This window comes from Astatotilapia calliptera, chromosome 7 (genome assembly GCF_964374335.1).
Source record: "Astatotilapia calliptera chromosome 7, fAstCal68.1, whole genome shotgun sequence".
NCBI lineage: Eukaryota > Metazoa > Chordata > Actinopteri > Cichliformes > Cichlidae > Astatotilapia > Astatotilapia calliptera.
Window position 1 is genome coordinate 67435610 of NC_137428.1, and position 14865 is coordinate 67450474.

The 14865-nt window shown below is 42.5% G+C and overlaps 1 protein-coding gene across 4 annotated transcripts in view; it reads right to left on the reverse strand.

Annotated features, from left to right (window-relative positions):
* The window catches only part of LOC113027146 (DNA topoisomerase I, mitochondrial), a 28721-nt gene that overhangs the window by 493 nt on the left and 13363 nt on the right, over positions 1-14865 (reverse strand). For all 4 annotated transcript variants that reach the window (XM_026176711.2, XM_026176710.2, XM_026176709.2 and 1 more), the window contains exons 12-19: positions 14631-14775; positions 10827-10970; positions 10086-10271; positions 5697-5765; positions 1967-2081; positions 1167-1294; positions 837-937; positions 95-244 (exon numbers count right to left, since the gene is read on the reverse strand). In XM_026176711.2, coding sequence (XP_026032496.1) covers positions 95-244; positions 837-937; positions 1167-1294; positions 1967-2081; positions 5697-5765; positions 10086-10271; positions 10827-10970; positions 14631-14775 — 1038 coding nt within the window. The remainder of the gene's footprint in view (positions 1-94; positions 245-836; positions 938-1166; positions 1295-1966; positions 2082-5696; positions 5766-10085; positions 10272-10826; positions 10971-14630; positions 14776-14865) is intronic.

The window sequence follows — 14865 nt, forward strand, 5'->3', positions numbered from 1 at the left end:
AGTTGAAACAAACCAGCTATCACTTCTGAGTCTGAGGGAAAATATCAGTATACATCTTGTGTTATATATTTAACAGCTGGTAGTGTTCACTCACCAGGCCACGGATATCCGCGGGTCTAAGTAGTTGAGCTTTGAGGTACCCAGAGCGATCTGTTTGTTCTCTTCCCTGTCGGTTGCCTGGACCTCCAGCTTCAGCAGCTGCTCTTCACAACGCTTCACTGCTGCCTTTTTCCGCTCCACCAGCCTGACAGAGAAGGAATCATCACTGGTACAGATATGTGTGGATGGAAGAACCTTTTTGTATCACTTCCTCTCACAGTGTAACAATTAAAGAGGAGTTTGTGTAAATATTTGAAAATAGTAGAAAAGACCCGAAAACAAACATTTTTACTGGGGGGGAAATAAATCTGATGCTGTCATTGCAAACGCATTCAAAGTTGTTCAGCGCTTTCCTATTTACCCTGTGATGAAAATATTAGATATCATGAAACCATTCATTGCCTGAGGGTCACTCGAATGAATGAATGAATTATATTCTAAAAATAGGAGGCATACAAGAAAAAGGAAAGAACGATGACGTAACTCCAGCAGTGCACCGTGGATTCCACCGCAACCATTTTAAAACCTTTATTCTGATCTCGGGTACACACCTGTAAAGTTTCATGCTCTTGTTTTTTTTGGTTGTATTAAAGAAAAAAAATGTTCAGGACAGAGGATATCAGGTATCTGCCAAAATGGTTAAAGCTACTTCGTGGTAGCCCTCAGTCCAACGCATGGACAGGACAAAATGTTACCAAAGCTTCTCTTTTGTCCGCCGCACCACTACTGACACTCACGCTTGCAACTTCGGGTCCGAACTCCCCTTCGTCTTGGCCTCCTTCTTGGCCTGTTTCAGCTCCGTCTTGGCTAAGGCCAGCTGCTCCTTCCTGGCATCAATCTGGGTGGAGAACATATGGATACAAGCTCTCACACAGGCACCACATTTAAATTCAAAATGTGACAGGACAGGCTGTGGATCCACTGTCACTTGAATTCTCATCTGTTCTTCAGTCAATTAACAATGAGAAGAATACAAAAAAGTATGATGCTGACCTTTCTAATCTAATTTAAATTACTGTGTCCAATAAAATATAAACTAAAGTAACTTTCAATCAAGCTGCCCTTACCTTTGCCTGAAGGTTAGCCATGGATTGCTCAAAGGTCTTTGGCGGCGCCCGCTGGTGGTTACACAGAATAGCAACTGCTCTGTTAGCTCGATTGTAGGACAACAGTTTCTCTGCCACATTGTCAGACTCTGAGGAATTTAAAAAAAAAAAAGTAATTTGTATTTAAACAAGGAAAAAAATCCAAGTGAGAACAGATATCAAACCAGAATTATGCACAGAAACTATTAAAGAGAAACTCACGCTGACACGCCTAATGCCATTACCTCACACAGCGACAAAACATCAAGCTTCAAGTCACATTCATACAATTACATTCTCCTATTTCATTTATACACGTGTATTAACTTCATCTATTCCTCCTGTGGTTCACACAACACTGCCTGCAACCACATGTCAGCCTGCATATTGGCTCTCAGTGGCAAGCCAGAAATGAGACGAGTATGACACTTCTATCTCTGAAAGGGAAAAATCATGGCCGAGGCAGCCAATGGGACTCTGATAAGAGCGAGACCGAGATGCACGGCTCTGGGTTTAGTGATAATGTACTCCTGTCATAACTGAGAAACCCGACTGACATCAGGATACCTTGAACTAAGCCGGCTAAATATAAAAGAGGGTCACTGCATTGTTTTCACTGGACCCTGTGACACAATGAGCTGAACTGATGGCAAGTTACATTATTAACCGCCCTGCACCAGCACCTGAGGAACACGAGCCACCGCTTTAAAATGCTCATGTGTGGTGCAGAGCATTTAAAGTCAATTTAGACTGTTACAGTGCAGCGAGCAGGTGTGACTGACTGTTTGTGAGCTCCTTAAGTTGCTGCTGCAGAGTGATGGAGGCGTTGTATGTCCTGAAGACTTTCGCAGTCAGACCGGGCATTAGAGAACTCAGGTGTTTGTTCAGAACGCTGGTCTGCAACGAGAAACAGGAACAAGAAAGAAAACACATAAATCAACACATGCCATCTACCACTAGGTGGCACTGTGGTAATGTGCCACTGCGGTGGCAAAGAATCTCCATCTTACAAATAAATCAAAATAGAATCTCTGACTTCATTATCATCATCCATTAGATCAGGGAGAATAAAACAGATCATAATTCTATGTCTCACTGACATTTCTGCAGGTGTTATAACAAGTTTAAGTTGTATATAGCTAGTTTACATTTCCATTAACACCTGAGAAACAGCAGTCTTTACAAAACAGATGAAACAGAGTTAACAGTGTGAGAGGACTCACTGGAGTTAGAGCAAAAACCATATGCTCATGCACACACGGCAGTTTCAGGTGCAAATATAGACTTGATGAGGAAGGCGTCACATGCATTTTGAATATGGATGAAAGCATTCAGATGTGAAGCAGAAGTAATTCTGATAGTCTATAATAATGATGCTGGTTTAATCATCAGGATCAGGACCTACTGGGGCCACAGGCCTGTATCACTGTGTCTCACTGCAAGCTGAGTGGGTGTTTTTCCATGTATACATATAGTGTATGTGTGCATGCGTGTGCTGGAGCACGAGCACGCAGGTAGAAGCATCTGCTGCTGTGGCTGCCTTGCTAACGAGCTACCTAACTCTGGCCCTACGATGCTAATGAAGGAGTTTGCAAGTCTATGGGGCGAGTACGATACCTCTCACACCCCCAACTCCCTCGGCATGGTGCGCTGTGTGTGTGTGTGTGTGTGTGTGTGTGTGTGTGTGTGTGTGTGTGTGTGTGTCATCCATGTCTTCTCCTAAGGCGTTATTAAAATGCGTCATTACCACAGTTCTAATTTCCTATCTATAATACAGGATGCAACATACTGGACTTTCTCATTAACATACTGCTATCCAATTTGTTGTGATGGCTACTAATGCCAGGGAAATATCGACTATTGCCTTTCTACACCGCCTATGATGAGGTGCTTTTCATTTCTCACTGGGTCTAATTTGCGTGCATCGGTTCCTCGGCCAAAAAACAAAACCGGTTCCTATAGATGGGTAAATGATACAAAAGAGTGGAGGGAAAATGTACCGAATAAAGGAGCTCGTAAGGACCACAACACACTGCTGGTTGTAATTTAATTCATCTTTGTAAGATGTAGTTATTACAGCTAACCTGAATGATGTGGAGTTCAGTAAAGAGGCTTCCAGAGAAGCTGAAAATACCTGCAATTTCAAAACAGATCAGACATCCAGACCTTAACATAATGTCTGTCTATGTGTGTGTTTATCTGTGTGCATGCTCATAAAACCCACAATCACCTTAGCGAGGCATTCTGCAATCATATTGATGAGCATCAACTCTCCTCGTCTTTCTCTAAAATGTTATTCACTGAGACACGACACTGAATGCTTAGAGATGTGAAATCTCACGGCCTACAAAGCAGCACCATAAGAAGGAGCAGGCCGATGAAAAAACCCGAAACACTCATCCTGTTCTCCTTCAGCTTCACCCTCCACAAAATTAACAGTGATTCCTTTAAGTGAATGCATTTAACTAAAACACTGAAATAAAGTATTTAAGTTCATCTGCCCAGGATGTTTTGTCCTATTTGAGACTCTAGCTCTTCTTTCACCATCAATATGTGCAGCTTTTAAACAAAATCTCCAAATAATGAAATAATGAATGTGCTTTGTCACCCACGACCAGTGTGCAAATGGTAAATGGCCTGCATTTGTATAGCGCTTTTCTAGTCCCTAAGGACCCCAAAGCGCTTCACACTACATTCAGTCATCCACCCATTCACACACAGGTGATGGCAGCTACACACACACTCCTTGAAATTCATCTTCACTGATGTCTAACTCATAAGCCTCGTCTCCTGATGTCTTTCCTCCAGTCTGTGTAGCTGAGTGCAGATGTAGAAAAATAAACTTTCTGCTTTTCTAAAATTGAAAAAAGCAGATAAAAACAAGTTTAAATTGTGCCTGCAGGCTTCAACTAAGGCACTTTCCAAGCACAAAAAAGTACTTGTCGTTATCACGATCTGCACCATTTCTGCCATAGAAATCTTTTCACCCAGCCGTCTGCCGCAGCATTCAAAACAAACACTTTTACCTCGCCATGCGGCTGAACTACACAACATTAACTAGCTTGTTTTGGGGACGCTGACAACTCAGCACTCCTGAGTCTGTGTTTGAGAATACATCATTTAATCGACAAATGCAGCTGCTTCAATGCTCTTATTCTGCCCTTTTGTTTAGGCTGCGTGTTCTATAGAAGAAGAAAACTCGTGCTGGTATAATATCATCAGTGTTGCAATAATGAACAGCAAACTTATGAGCCAAGCTGATTTGGGTATATGTCAGAATCTCCCCCCTCCTTACATTTCTACCCATCTTCCATCCCCACTCTCCCTTTCTTCTCAGCTGCCTGCCTGTCACCTCTCCAAATTGCCCTCCCACCACCTTCCCCATCCTTTTTTCTACCAATCATCCACCCTCTCTACTAAACCACCCCTCAACTGGACCATTTGGCACTTTTCTACTGCTTCATCTACTACTACACACCTCTTCTGCCTCTGCTCTCTCGGTGTCCTGGCCTTTCCAGGTGTCAATCAGGCCTGCCCTCTGCAGCCATTACCATTCCACCTCCAACAGACACTGACATTTCCTGACACACACAGGAGGGCAGAGAGCAGAAGCACTGTACTCCCTCCTTCAATTGCTCCATCTTTCTCATCTCTTCCTCACATTCCTGTCCTGTGTTGCAACATCCTTCTCCTGCCTGTCAGTCTTAATATGCCAAACACGTGACTGGCTCTCTAATCTTGCACATGAATCTTAATCTGCATTTTCTTCTGTATGTTTTTATACAACACTGTTACTCTGAACATATCGCAAAGTCAGGTATTTTTCAGAAATCGGTTATTGTCTCAAACAGATGAGTGAGGTCGTTTTCGAGAAAGCCGAGCACTCTGTGAGGCTTTGCCGTCTGCCTGAAGCTAGAGGAGAAGGTTCAGAGGATGCCACATTTTGATGTGTGGAAATTCATCCGCCCAACATGTTCACTCTCAATTTTCACGCGCACAGTTTCATTTTTATCTGCCAGGGTCCATCCCCTCTCCCTTTTGAAACTCCCTTTCTGCTTTCAGTCTCCCCCCTGCTTCCAATATTCGAGCCCTTCTCTGCACCTCCCATTTCCTTAATTTAGCCCTTTCATCTCTCCACACCAACGGCTCATCCTCATTCAATCTCATCTCTTACACCTCACAATTTAGTCCCTACTTTTCCCCTCACTGCAGCTTTCTGTCCCTAGAAAATATAAAAAGTGTAATTCTACTTTGCTTCCACCATTTTTTTCTGTTTTCTTAAAATATTACTCGGGGGGGGGGGGGGGGGGGGGGGGGGGGGTTCCTCACCCTTTTTAAACAACCTCACACTCAAATCAAATCAGCTGCTTGCTTTTGACACCAACATTTGTGTAGCAGCTAAAAATGTGAACAAAAAAACTCCCATAATGTCCCATGTTGTGACACATTAATAGCAATGATCATATAAAAGGTGCAACATGTTGGAGGAGATGCATGCTGAGACAGACTCACATTTAGGCGGTCAAAGAGTTCGTCTCCGGGCTGTTTATTCTCCAGAAAAAGTTTAAGACTCTTAAACACCTGAAAAGAGATGCAGGTAAAGTACATCAACATGTATAGAGAGAAATAAGAACATTTAATACATCTGCACAGGTGCTGCACTAGATTTTTCTTGGGTTTATGTTTCATTGGTGGATTCTGGCTGAAAAAAACTGATGAAATTAAAAAAAACCAAACAGAAAATATTTTCTGACAGGTCTAAAAATACCACAAAACTACAGGTACACACACACACACACACACATCAGAGTGCAATTGTGGGGCACGTTTGGAGCCTCGCTTTATTTGTCCATCTCAAAGCCAGAGGATTAAAACTGGCACAATTAAATCTGACATTTCAAGTGACTCTGTGGGTTTCACAGATGCATCCTTTCCCCAAATAAACTACTAAAATATGCAAGACACCAATTACGAGCCACAGATGTGTTGCCTCATAAAACACGCTGACATATTCACCGGCTGATTTGTGTGTCAATTTTGTTTCCTTTGAAAGACGAGCTGCAAATATAAAAAGCAAAGCACCGATGCTTTGGGCGTGAGATGTAAATCAGTATGTGTCTGTATTTACGCATCCACATGTGTCCTCACACTCTGGGTTCTTTGAAAAAGTCAGGCCGTCGTCCAAGTTGATACAGCGGTGGCCACGCACTGACAGCCTGATGCTAACGAACAACATACAGGACTTCCCTTTAAAATGATTCGGTTATTTATTCCAGTGCTTTTTTCTATGACTCGAAAAAATTGAGAAAAACTGTCAATGCAAAATGTACAGGATAAGTGAAATACATATGACAGCATTCAATGTGTTGGGATATCTCCAGATATTAGAACTAAACATTCCTCTCTTCCATTCTTGTTCCATTTTATTCCTGGTGACATTTAGCAGCAATCTTACTGATTTTCCATGGAATTGATGATGCTAAAATATGCAGGGACTAATTAATTCTAGCTCATGTGATGCTTTTGAATGCACTCATTTGAATAATTATACATTCTGCCAAGAAACAAAACACTTTGGCTGTCAGGTGCTAACATTTCTTTTCCCATCTCTGCAACAGATGATAGCACTGGCTGACACCAGAGGAGGAGTTAAAAATTTACATATGCATATATGCACGTGTGCGCACACAGACACACACATCCGCACGAGACAGCTGTTTGACAGACTCTAGACTTCTTTCTTTTGTCAAGTTTTCAGTCACATTTTGTTCTTCTGTTGTGATATTTGCTAACCTGCTCATTAAGTCTGCATTATCATTTAGTGCATCAGATACAGACACGTCAAGGTCCTGCAAGTCTGAGGCAGCCCCTCAATTCTCTGCACTAATGTCCAGCAAACAAACATCGAGACTAATTTCGCAATCATTTGTGACAAAACATGATGAACCTTCTTTTAACTGTAATCAATCAGAAGTGAGTTTCAGTTATTTTACTAAAGTGCTCTCTCACAAACGTTGCCTGTTATGTGTCAGGACAGCGAACTGGAAACAATCTGAGCAGGTTTCTTGTCGCTACATTGTAAAACGGCTCTCTGGTGACTTTGAAAGTAAGCTGTTTGATTTATCATCAAGAAGGCTCGAAAAAAAAAAAAAAAAAAAAAAAAAGGACTTATAGTCATGTGAGGTGACATTAAAAATGAGGTCTGCTGACAGATCCTATTAAGCTACGTTGTAGCAAATGTAATACCAAGTGTTTTGAACTAGGAGCAAAAGTACAGGTTATCTGCTGCCTTCAGTTTCTATTTTCTCTCCTGAAAACAAAGCATTTGTATGTGTGCACAATAATAAATCGCTTGAATACACCTTTATCTGTAAATACATGGCAACACAAGCTTAAACTTGCAATACCATCTATTTCCCAGAACTACATGCGTATCAGTGCAGCGTCCAGATGACAGAAGCAGCACTTTATGTAAGCATCGTGCTGTGGTTCTGGATCCGAGAGCTGCAGACTGAACTACTCAAGCAGCCTGACAAATTAAACCAACGCAGCGATCCAATCCACAACTGCATCCCTCGGACAAATCTCAGTTCCCTCTGCGCTTGGGGCTCTGCACACATCGACACGTGTGACCTTCTCCACAGTGAGTTGTGCCAAAAACCAAAGGGCAAAACCTTGATTATTATAATGATATAAACTGGACTCAGTGGCTTTTGCTGATGTCTTGTCTTACTGAGAATGGACAGATTTGCCTCACATGAACTACATTAGTAAAGACTTTTCCAAAACAGCGTTACTGTTTACAAACTGCAGATTCAGGGCGCTGCTCCAGGAAACATCTTCAACAAACTGAGTTTAAAAATAAACCGAGCTGAGTGACTAAGATAATCTCTGTAATAGTTTTCGGTTCCTGAGCAGCTGAGCAGAGTTAGAGTGAACAAACACAGTTAATTGAACCGAGCATGTGCACGAGTGGACGAAGGCAGTGATGAATCACCATGGCAACGGGTAAATAAAGAGCAGAGCCTCCGTTTTAATCAAGCAGATCAAAATATATGAACATGTCTCAGCGCTGAGGATTGTATTCATTTAAAATTTAGTTTCAAACATTATTTAGTAAACTTTAATGTACTGACAATCTTTAACAATCTCAAGTTCTTACAGAAGATTTCATTATCTTTGTCATTACTGGATGAAATGTTGGATGTTTTCCAGTATAACCACTTAATATTTAATAATATTTAACCATGTAATAGCAAACTTCATTGATAGCTGATTGGTAGGGCTGTAAGACAGCAGAACTGGGAGCCTGCGAGAGTTCAAAATGACTATTTCTCATTTAACTGGGGGGGGGGGGGGGGGGGGGGGGGCGCAGAATGAACAAATAAATAATAAGAAGTGTCCGGGCTGTTAAAGAGCCATCGACACGTTGATCGGCTAGATTTTAGACATTTCAGCTCAGTTTTGGACGAAGGCTGAGCCGTTTTAAATAAGCCACTATGAATGGATCCTGATGGGATAAGACTTGGAAATGCCCGGAGCCAGACTGGATCCAGGTATGATCCAGTCTCAGTTTGTAATCTTGACCCATTTTGGAACAATCATGCATGTGGACTCCAAACTGGACAGTTAGCGGATCCAGTTCTGATTTAGAGTTTCAGTGGAAACTATGTTGAGTTTTCAGAAACTGTACAAGGACTAAATCTCAATCTGAACACATTTCAACATGAAATGTAATCAAATTACAATCAGACCTCCTGCATCGTGTATTTAAAAAGTGATTTTAAAATGTATTAGGTTCTGTTTTAAAGTGATTTCCTCCTCAACTTTTCTCAAATATTATATACTATTCATCATCTCCAGGATCCCAATAGTCATTTTTCTATCTGTGTGACGTCAGTGTTTGATTTTATGATTCGCCTACAACTTTACAGAGAAACGTTATTACGGGCAGTGATTCCAGTGCAGGAATTAGCTGTTAGCTGCATCACAGTCACACAATTAGAAACTTACAAAGTTTATTCTAAGCTGATCTCTATCCTTATATTGAGTACTGATAAACTATAAAAGCAGTCACACAAAAAAGACAAGGAAAAAGTGAACTAACAGCTAACAGGGGTTTTAAAACTTCTACAAATGAATTCGCTCTGCTGTGCCGTTTGATAGCAATTTTATGAATGACGAAATAAAACAGCTGGTTCAGGTGCAGTAGAAGCAGAGGTCAGAGGGGAGAAAACCTGAGTCTTTCCCCAGTAATTGACTCTCTCTGGAGGAGAAAACCCAGAGTTTCCAGAGTGTTAGCTACTGAAACAAACAGCACCTCTAATCAATATAATCATCACTGCAGGTGCACTTAACAAGTGCATGTACTTGTTAAGGTAATGATATTGCTCATAAGCACCATAATTAGTGACCATATAAAGTATTAAAACAGTATCTGTCACAACATCTGGCTGGCTCTGTTTTGGCTCGGGTCTGTAGTCCAGTAAGTCATTCAGGCAGTTTGTTTGCTGTGTGTAAAGCGGCTCAGCCGTCTCTCCTCCATTCAAAATTCCCTACACACAAGTTTATAAACTAAGATAGATTAAGCTCCAGTTTAAAATCAAATCAACAAAGATACCCTCCTGTTCCTTCTTCTGATGATGAGATTAGTGTAGCTGCTCCCCACACACATCCATGATTTCAAAGAGGAAAGAGCTGCCAACATTGTGTGGTTGTGTGTGTTACAAGTACAGGTTTATGCAAAGATGCGCACATGATTATCTTAATGAGAAACCAGGCTAAAAATTGCCTCCATTTGTGATCTTAGAGCGATCACGCTGACCACTGTGCACCCATGAGAACACTGTTTAGCATCCACCCGTTTAAGTGCCAACGTGTTTATGTCATTTCTTCCTTTACCTTTTTGATGACAGGAACCTTGTTGTAGTAACGAATGCAGTCTTTACCCAGGAAGTCAAATTCCACCACACATTCGTTGCCATCCAGCTGCTCATGCAGAGTGATGTGCTCAACACGAAGCGAGCAGCAACCCACCGTGTCCGCCGTCTCTCCCTCCTCTTTCTCATTGCCAGCTCTCAGGGCCAGCTTTTTGGGTCAGAGGATACAGAGATTACCACAGATGCAGAAGTACACGCCGAGCTTTTCCATCACAAGGTACACAGCACGCATGCGAGTCAGACAACCGTTAAAATATATACACGTACTAATAAAAAGACCTTCGTGACAAACGAAAGACAAAAATGGCAACTGAAACAGTTTCTGGCATGAGCCAAAAGCAATCACGTCCTCAATCCATCATTTCACTTCATACAGACTGAGATAATTAGCTTGAAGTCTCTGGAAGAAAATGGCTACATGTAATCCATTTACTTTGCAAAAGATTTTCATCCAACTATGTTGGAAAACAGAAAAGGCAATCAAGACATACTGAATTGATTTCCAATATCTTCACTTTGCTCCAGCCTATTTACACGGCCACTGCAGTCGTCAGTTTTTCTCGACATTCATGCAAACATCACAAGCAAAGCTACGACAGAGGCCGTGTGGACAGATATCAGAGAAGCTCACGTGTGAAAGTTTCTTTCTAGTTCTGCTGTGTGAACATGTAACAATTTGTAATATCAGTTGTGCAACCCAAACCTTGTCTATGAAATACAGCGCCACAGCTCTCTGACGTGTAACCATCTGTTTGGACTTTAGATCCTGGAGGTACTGGTAACGGATGTCATCCACGCGTGATTTCAGTTTCCGAGCAACCTCATATTTCTCCCAATCCTTCTCTCCCTGCAAGAAAGAAAGGCAAGATAAGCAGGAAGAGAGAAAAGACTAAACATGAAACGGAAACACGAAGCAAAAGTGACAGGTGATGACAATTATAAAATAAAATGATGAAAAAGTGGTTTTCCTTTAAAAGCCCTGAAACAATCACTAACACAGGATCTTCCACTATAAGACAACATTCTGTGTCTGCTGTTTGCTTCTGGTTATTTATTGCTATCTACATACAATTAAACCCTCCATCAGTCAACGTGCCGATACAGTCACGGAGAACTGCGGAATAACTTAACCTTTATGCATGAAAGATGGAAAGGAAGACGAGTCAGCAAACAGAGCACAGAACAACAACATGTTGCAAAGGTTTACTCATATTGGATTATCAAATTCAATTCAATGTATTTACACAGCGCCAAATCACAACAACAGTCGCCTCAAGGCGCTTTATATTGTACAGTAGACCCTACAATAATACAGAGAAAACCCAACAATCATACGACCTCTATGAGCAGCACTTTGGCGACAGTGGGAAGGAAAAACTCCCTTTTAACAGGAAGAAACCTCCGGCTCAGGGAGGGGCGGGGCGAGAGAAGGAAGGCGGGATAAAAGACATGCTGTGCAAAAGTAATTTTGTTTAAGAATATACATTTTATGCATTATAGCTCAACATAATGTGTAAAAGTGTCCAGGTTTGTGATTTGTTTGTAAATCTGTGCTGTGTTTATGCTAACGTTTCATTTAAATCAGCTCTGTGAATAATATCAGAAGCAGGACAACAACCATTTGTCAGTTGGCAGATCTGGAGCTGAACTGACAAAATGCAAACCATTGAAATTATTTATTTTATTATAACTTGGTTATAATGTTATTTGCATTCCCCTGCATTCTTTCTGTAAGGTTTTGATTCTTGATTTACTTACTACGCAACTCTGCAGCACAACAGTTCGTCTAATTTTACAGCCAGCCTCTAGCCTGGAGGAGGATGTTGCACGAGCAGCTAATTCTACAAACTTCTTTTTCATTTTTTCCCCAAACTTGCAGTCTGCAGAATCAAACTAGTTCAAATGAAGAAACTTATCAGTTCTACTCACTTTGAAGCCACAACTTATTTCACATGTAGTTCCACCCATGACTTGTAAACAGGTTCTTAGGAGTTTCACTTTAAATATTCTATATCAAACGTTTGGTGCACATGCAGTTTTTGGTGATGATGAAAATGGTGTTTTGAAGTTCTGCTTTTTTGCTTTTCCAGTCGGTTTGGTTTTGCTTCTTACGTTCAAGAGGGAAAGAAAAAGTAAATCCTTTGGAAACGGGACGCTTCTGTTACATTTCATATTTTTAATGTGGGATTAAAGCATTCACAATGTTGGTTGAAGGAGTCCACAGAATGAATAGAGAGATGTTTGGTGACAGATCAAACAAAGCTTGAATGTTCTGAATGATGAATTCCAACATTTATCAAGTTATCTTTGAAGGACAGTGGCTAAGTGTTTGCTCACCACATGAACAACAGTAGAAGATGAGCGAAACACACAGCAAAATATCTTTATACTTATTTATTCTTTTCTATTTAAAATGGCATAATGCGAGCTAGGAAAATATCAGAACTGAAGCACTTTGACTAATGCATCTCAAAAATTTATTTATATCATGTCCATTACATGTAAAGTGAAATGATTCAAGCCTTTGTCATTTTAATCTGACTTACAGCTTGTGAAAAAAATTTCAAGTTTGAGAAAATGAAATATTATGTTGATCCTGCTTATCTCAGTTTAGTTTGATGCAGTGACACACCAGCGGTGTTACTGCTGTACTTGATAGACCAGATAACTCAGACGACCTGAGGCCGATAGAGAATTTATCATTTAGTCAGAAAAGAAAATGAGAAACAGGCAAGTTAAAGGCTGTTATCAAAGCAGCCAATAACAGTGAAGCAGCAAGCCGATCGACTCCATGCGGCACACAATGAAGTCATTTATGGTAAAGAATCATCAACCAGTGACTGAACACATGCTTCAGAAGTTGGATGTTTCTGTATTTTAAATGTATGAATTGATCTTAGTATATAAGTAAATATTTCTAAGCATAAATGACAATCAACAATACAAATCTAACATCCATCCATCCATCCATCTTCATCCGCTTTGTCCGGGGCCGGGTCGCGGGGGCAGCAGCCTAAGCAAAGAGGCCCAGACCTCCCTCTCCCCAGCCACCTCCTCCAGCTTATCCGGGGGAATACCAAGGCGTTCCCAGGCCAGCCGAGAGATATAATCTCTCCAGCGTGTCCTGGGTCTGCCCCGGGGCCTCCTCCCGGTGGGACATGCCTGGAACACCTCACCCAGGAGGCGCCCAGGGGGCATCCTTGTCAGATGCCCGAACCACCTCAGCTGGCTCCTTTCGATGTGGAGCAGCAGCTGCTCTACTCTGAGCCCCTCCCGGATGGCCGAACTTCTCACCCTATCTCTAAGGGAGAGGCCAGCCACCCTTCGGAGGAAGCTCATTTCTGCCGCTTGTATCCGCGATCTCGTTCTTTCGGTCACTACCCACAGCTCGTGGCCATAGGTGAGGGTAGGGACGTAGATCGACCGGTAAATTGAGAGCTTCGCTTTTACACTCAGCTCCCTCTTCACCACGACGGACCGGTGCAGCGTCCGCATTACTGCAGCTGCAGCCCCAATCCGTCTGTCGATCTCCGGCTCCCTTCTCCCATCACTCACGAACAAGACCCCGAGATACTTGAACTCCTCCACTTGTGGCAGGAACTCATCCCCGACCCGGAGTGGGCACTCCACCCTTTTCCGGCTGAGAACCATGGCCTCAGATTTGGAGGTGCTGATCCTCATTCCCGCTGCTTCACACTCGGCTGCGAACCGTTCCAGTGCGAGCTGGAGGCCTTCACCCGATGAAGCCAACAGAACCACATCATCTGCAAAAATCAGAGATGAGATTCTGAGGCCACCAAAGCGAAAGCCCTCCGCCACTTGGCTGCGCCTAGAAATCCTGTCCATAAAAACTATGAACAGAACCGGAGACAAAGGGCAGCCCTGGCGAAGCCCATCACCCACCGGGAACGAGTCCGACTTATTGCCGGCAATGCGAACCAAGCTCTTGCAACGGTTGTATAGGGATCGAATGGCCCGTAGCAATGGGCCAGACACCCCATATTCCCGCAACACCTCCCACAGGACACCCCGAGGGACACGGTCGAATGCCTTCTCCAAGTCCACAAAACACATGTAGACTGGTTGGGCAAACTCCCATGAACCCTCAAGTATCCTGGAGAGGATAAAGAGCTGGTCCAGTGTTCCGCGACCAGGACAAAAACCGCATTGTTCCTCCTGTATCCGAGGTTCGACTAACGGACGAACTCTCCTTTCCAGCACCCTGGCATAGACTTTCCCAGGGAGGCTGAGGAGTGTGATCCCCCTGTAGTTGGAACACACCCTCCGGTCCCCTTTCTTAAAGATGGGGACCACCACCTGTGGACTGGCAGACAAATCTAACAATATTCTAATAATCTGAGATACTAGTTTTTTCCAAAACCAGTTTGAGAACTGTGCTGCCAAAGTAGTCTGAACTTTGTTGAACCCAAAGTCTGCAGCTCTGACAGCATGTTTCTTTGTACCCACTTGTATGTGCATCCCCCCCATTATGCAACAGATAGCTCACCTTCAGTTTTGAGTTGGCATTAAGCATGATGTACTTATTGGAGCCCTGGATGTTTTCAGTCCAGCTGACGAGCCATGTCACGGTGTTATCGTGTCGAACTTCCTTCCAGTGGTGCCCAGCGGGTGGTGCGGGGATACGAGATTCTCTGCCAGAGCAAGAACAAGTGCAATACAGTATGTAAATGACCAGCACTGATGCACAGCTCAAATACAGATTTAAGCCTAAAAAAAAGTAA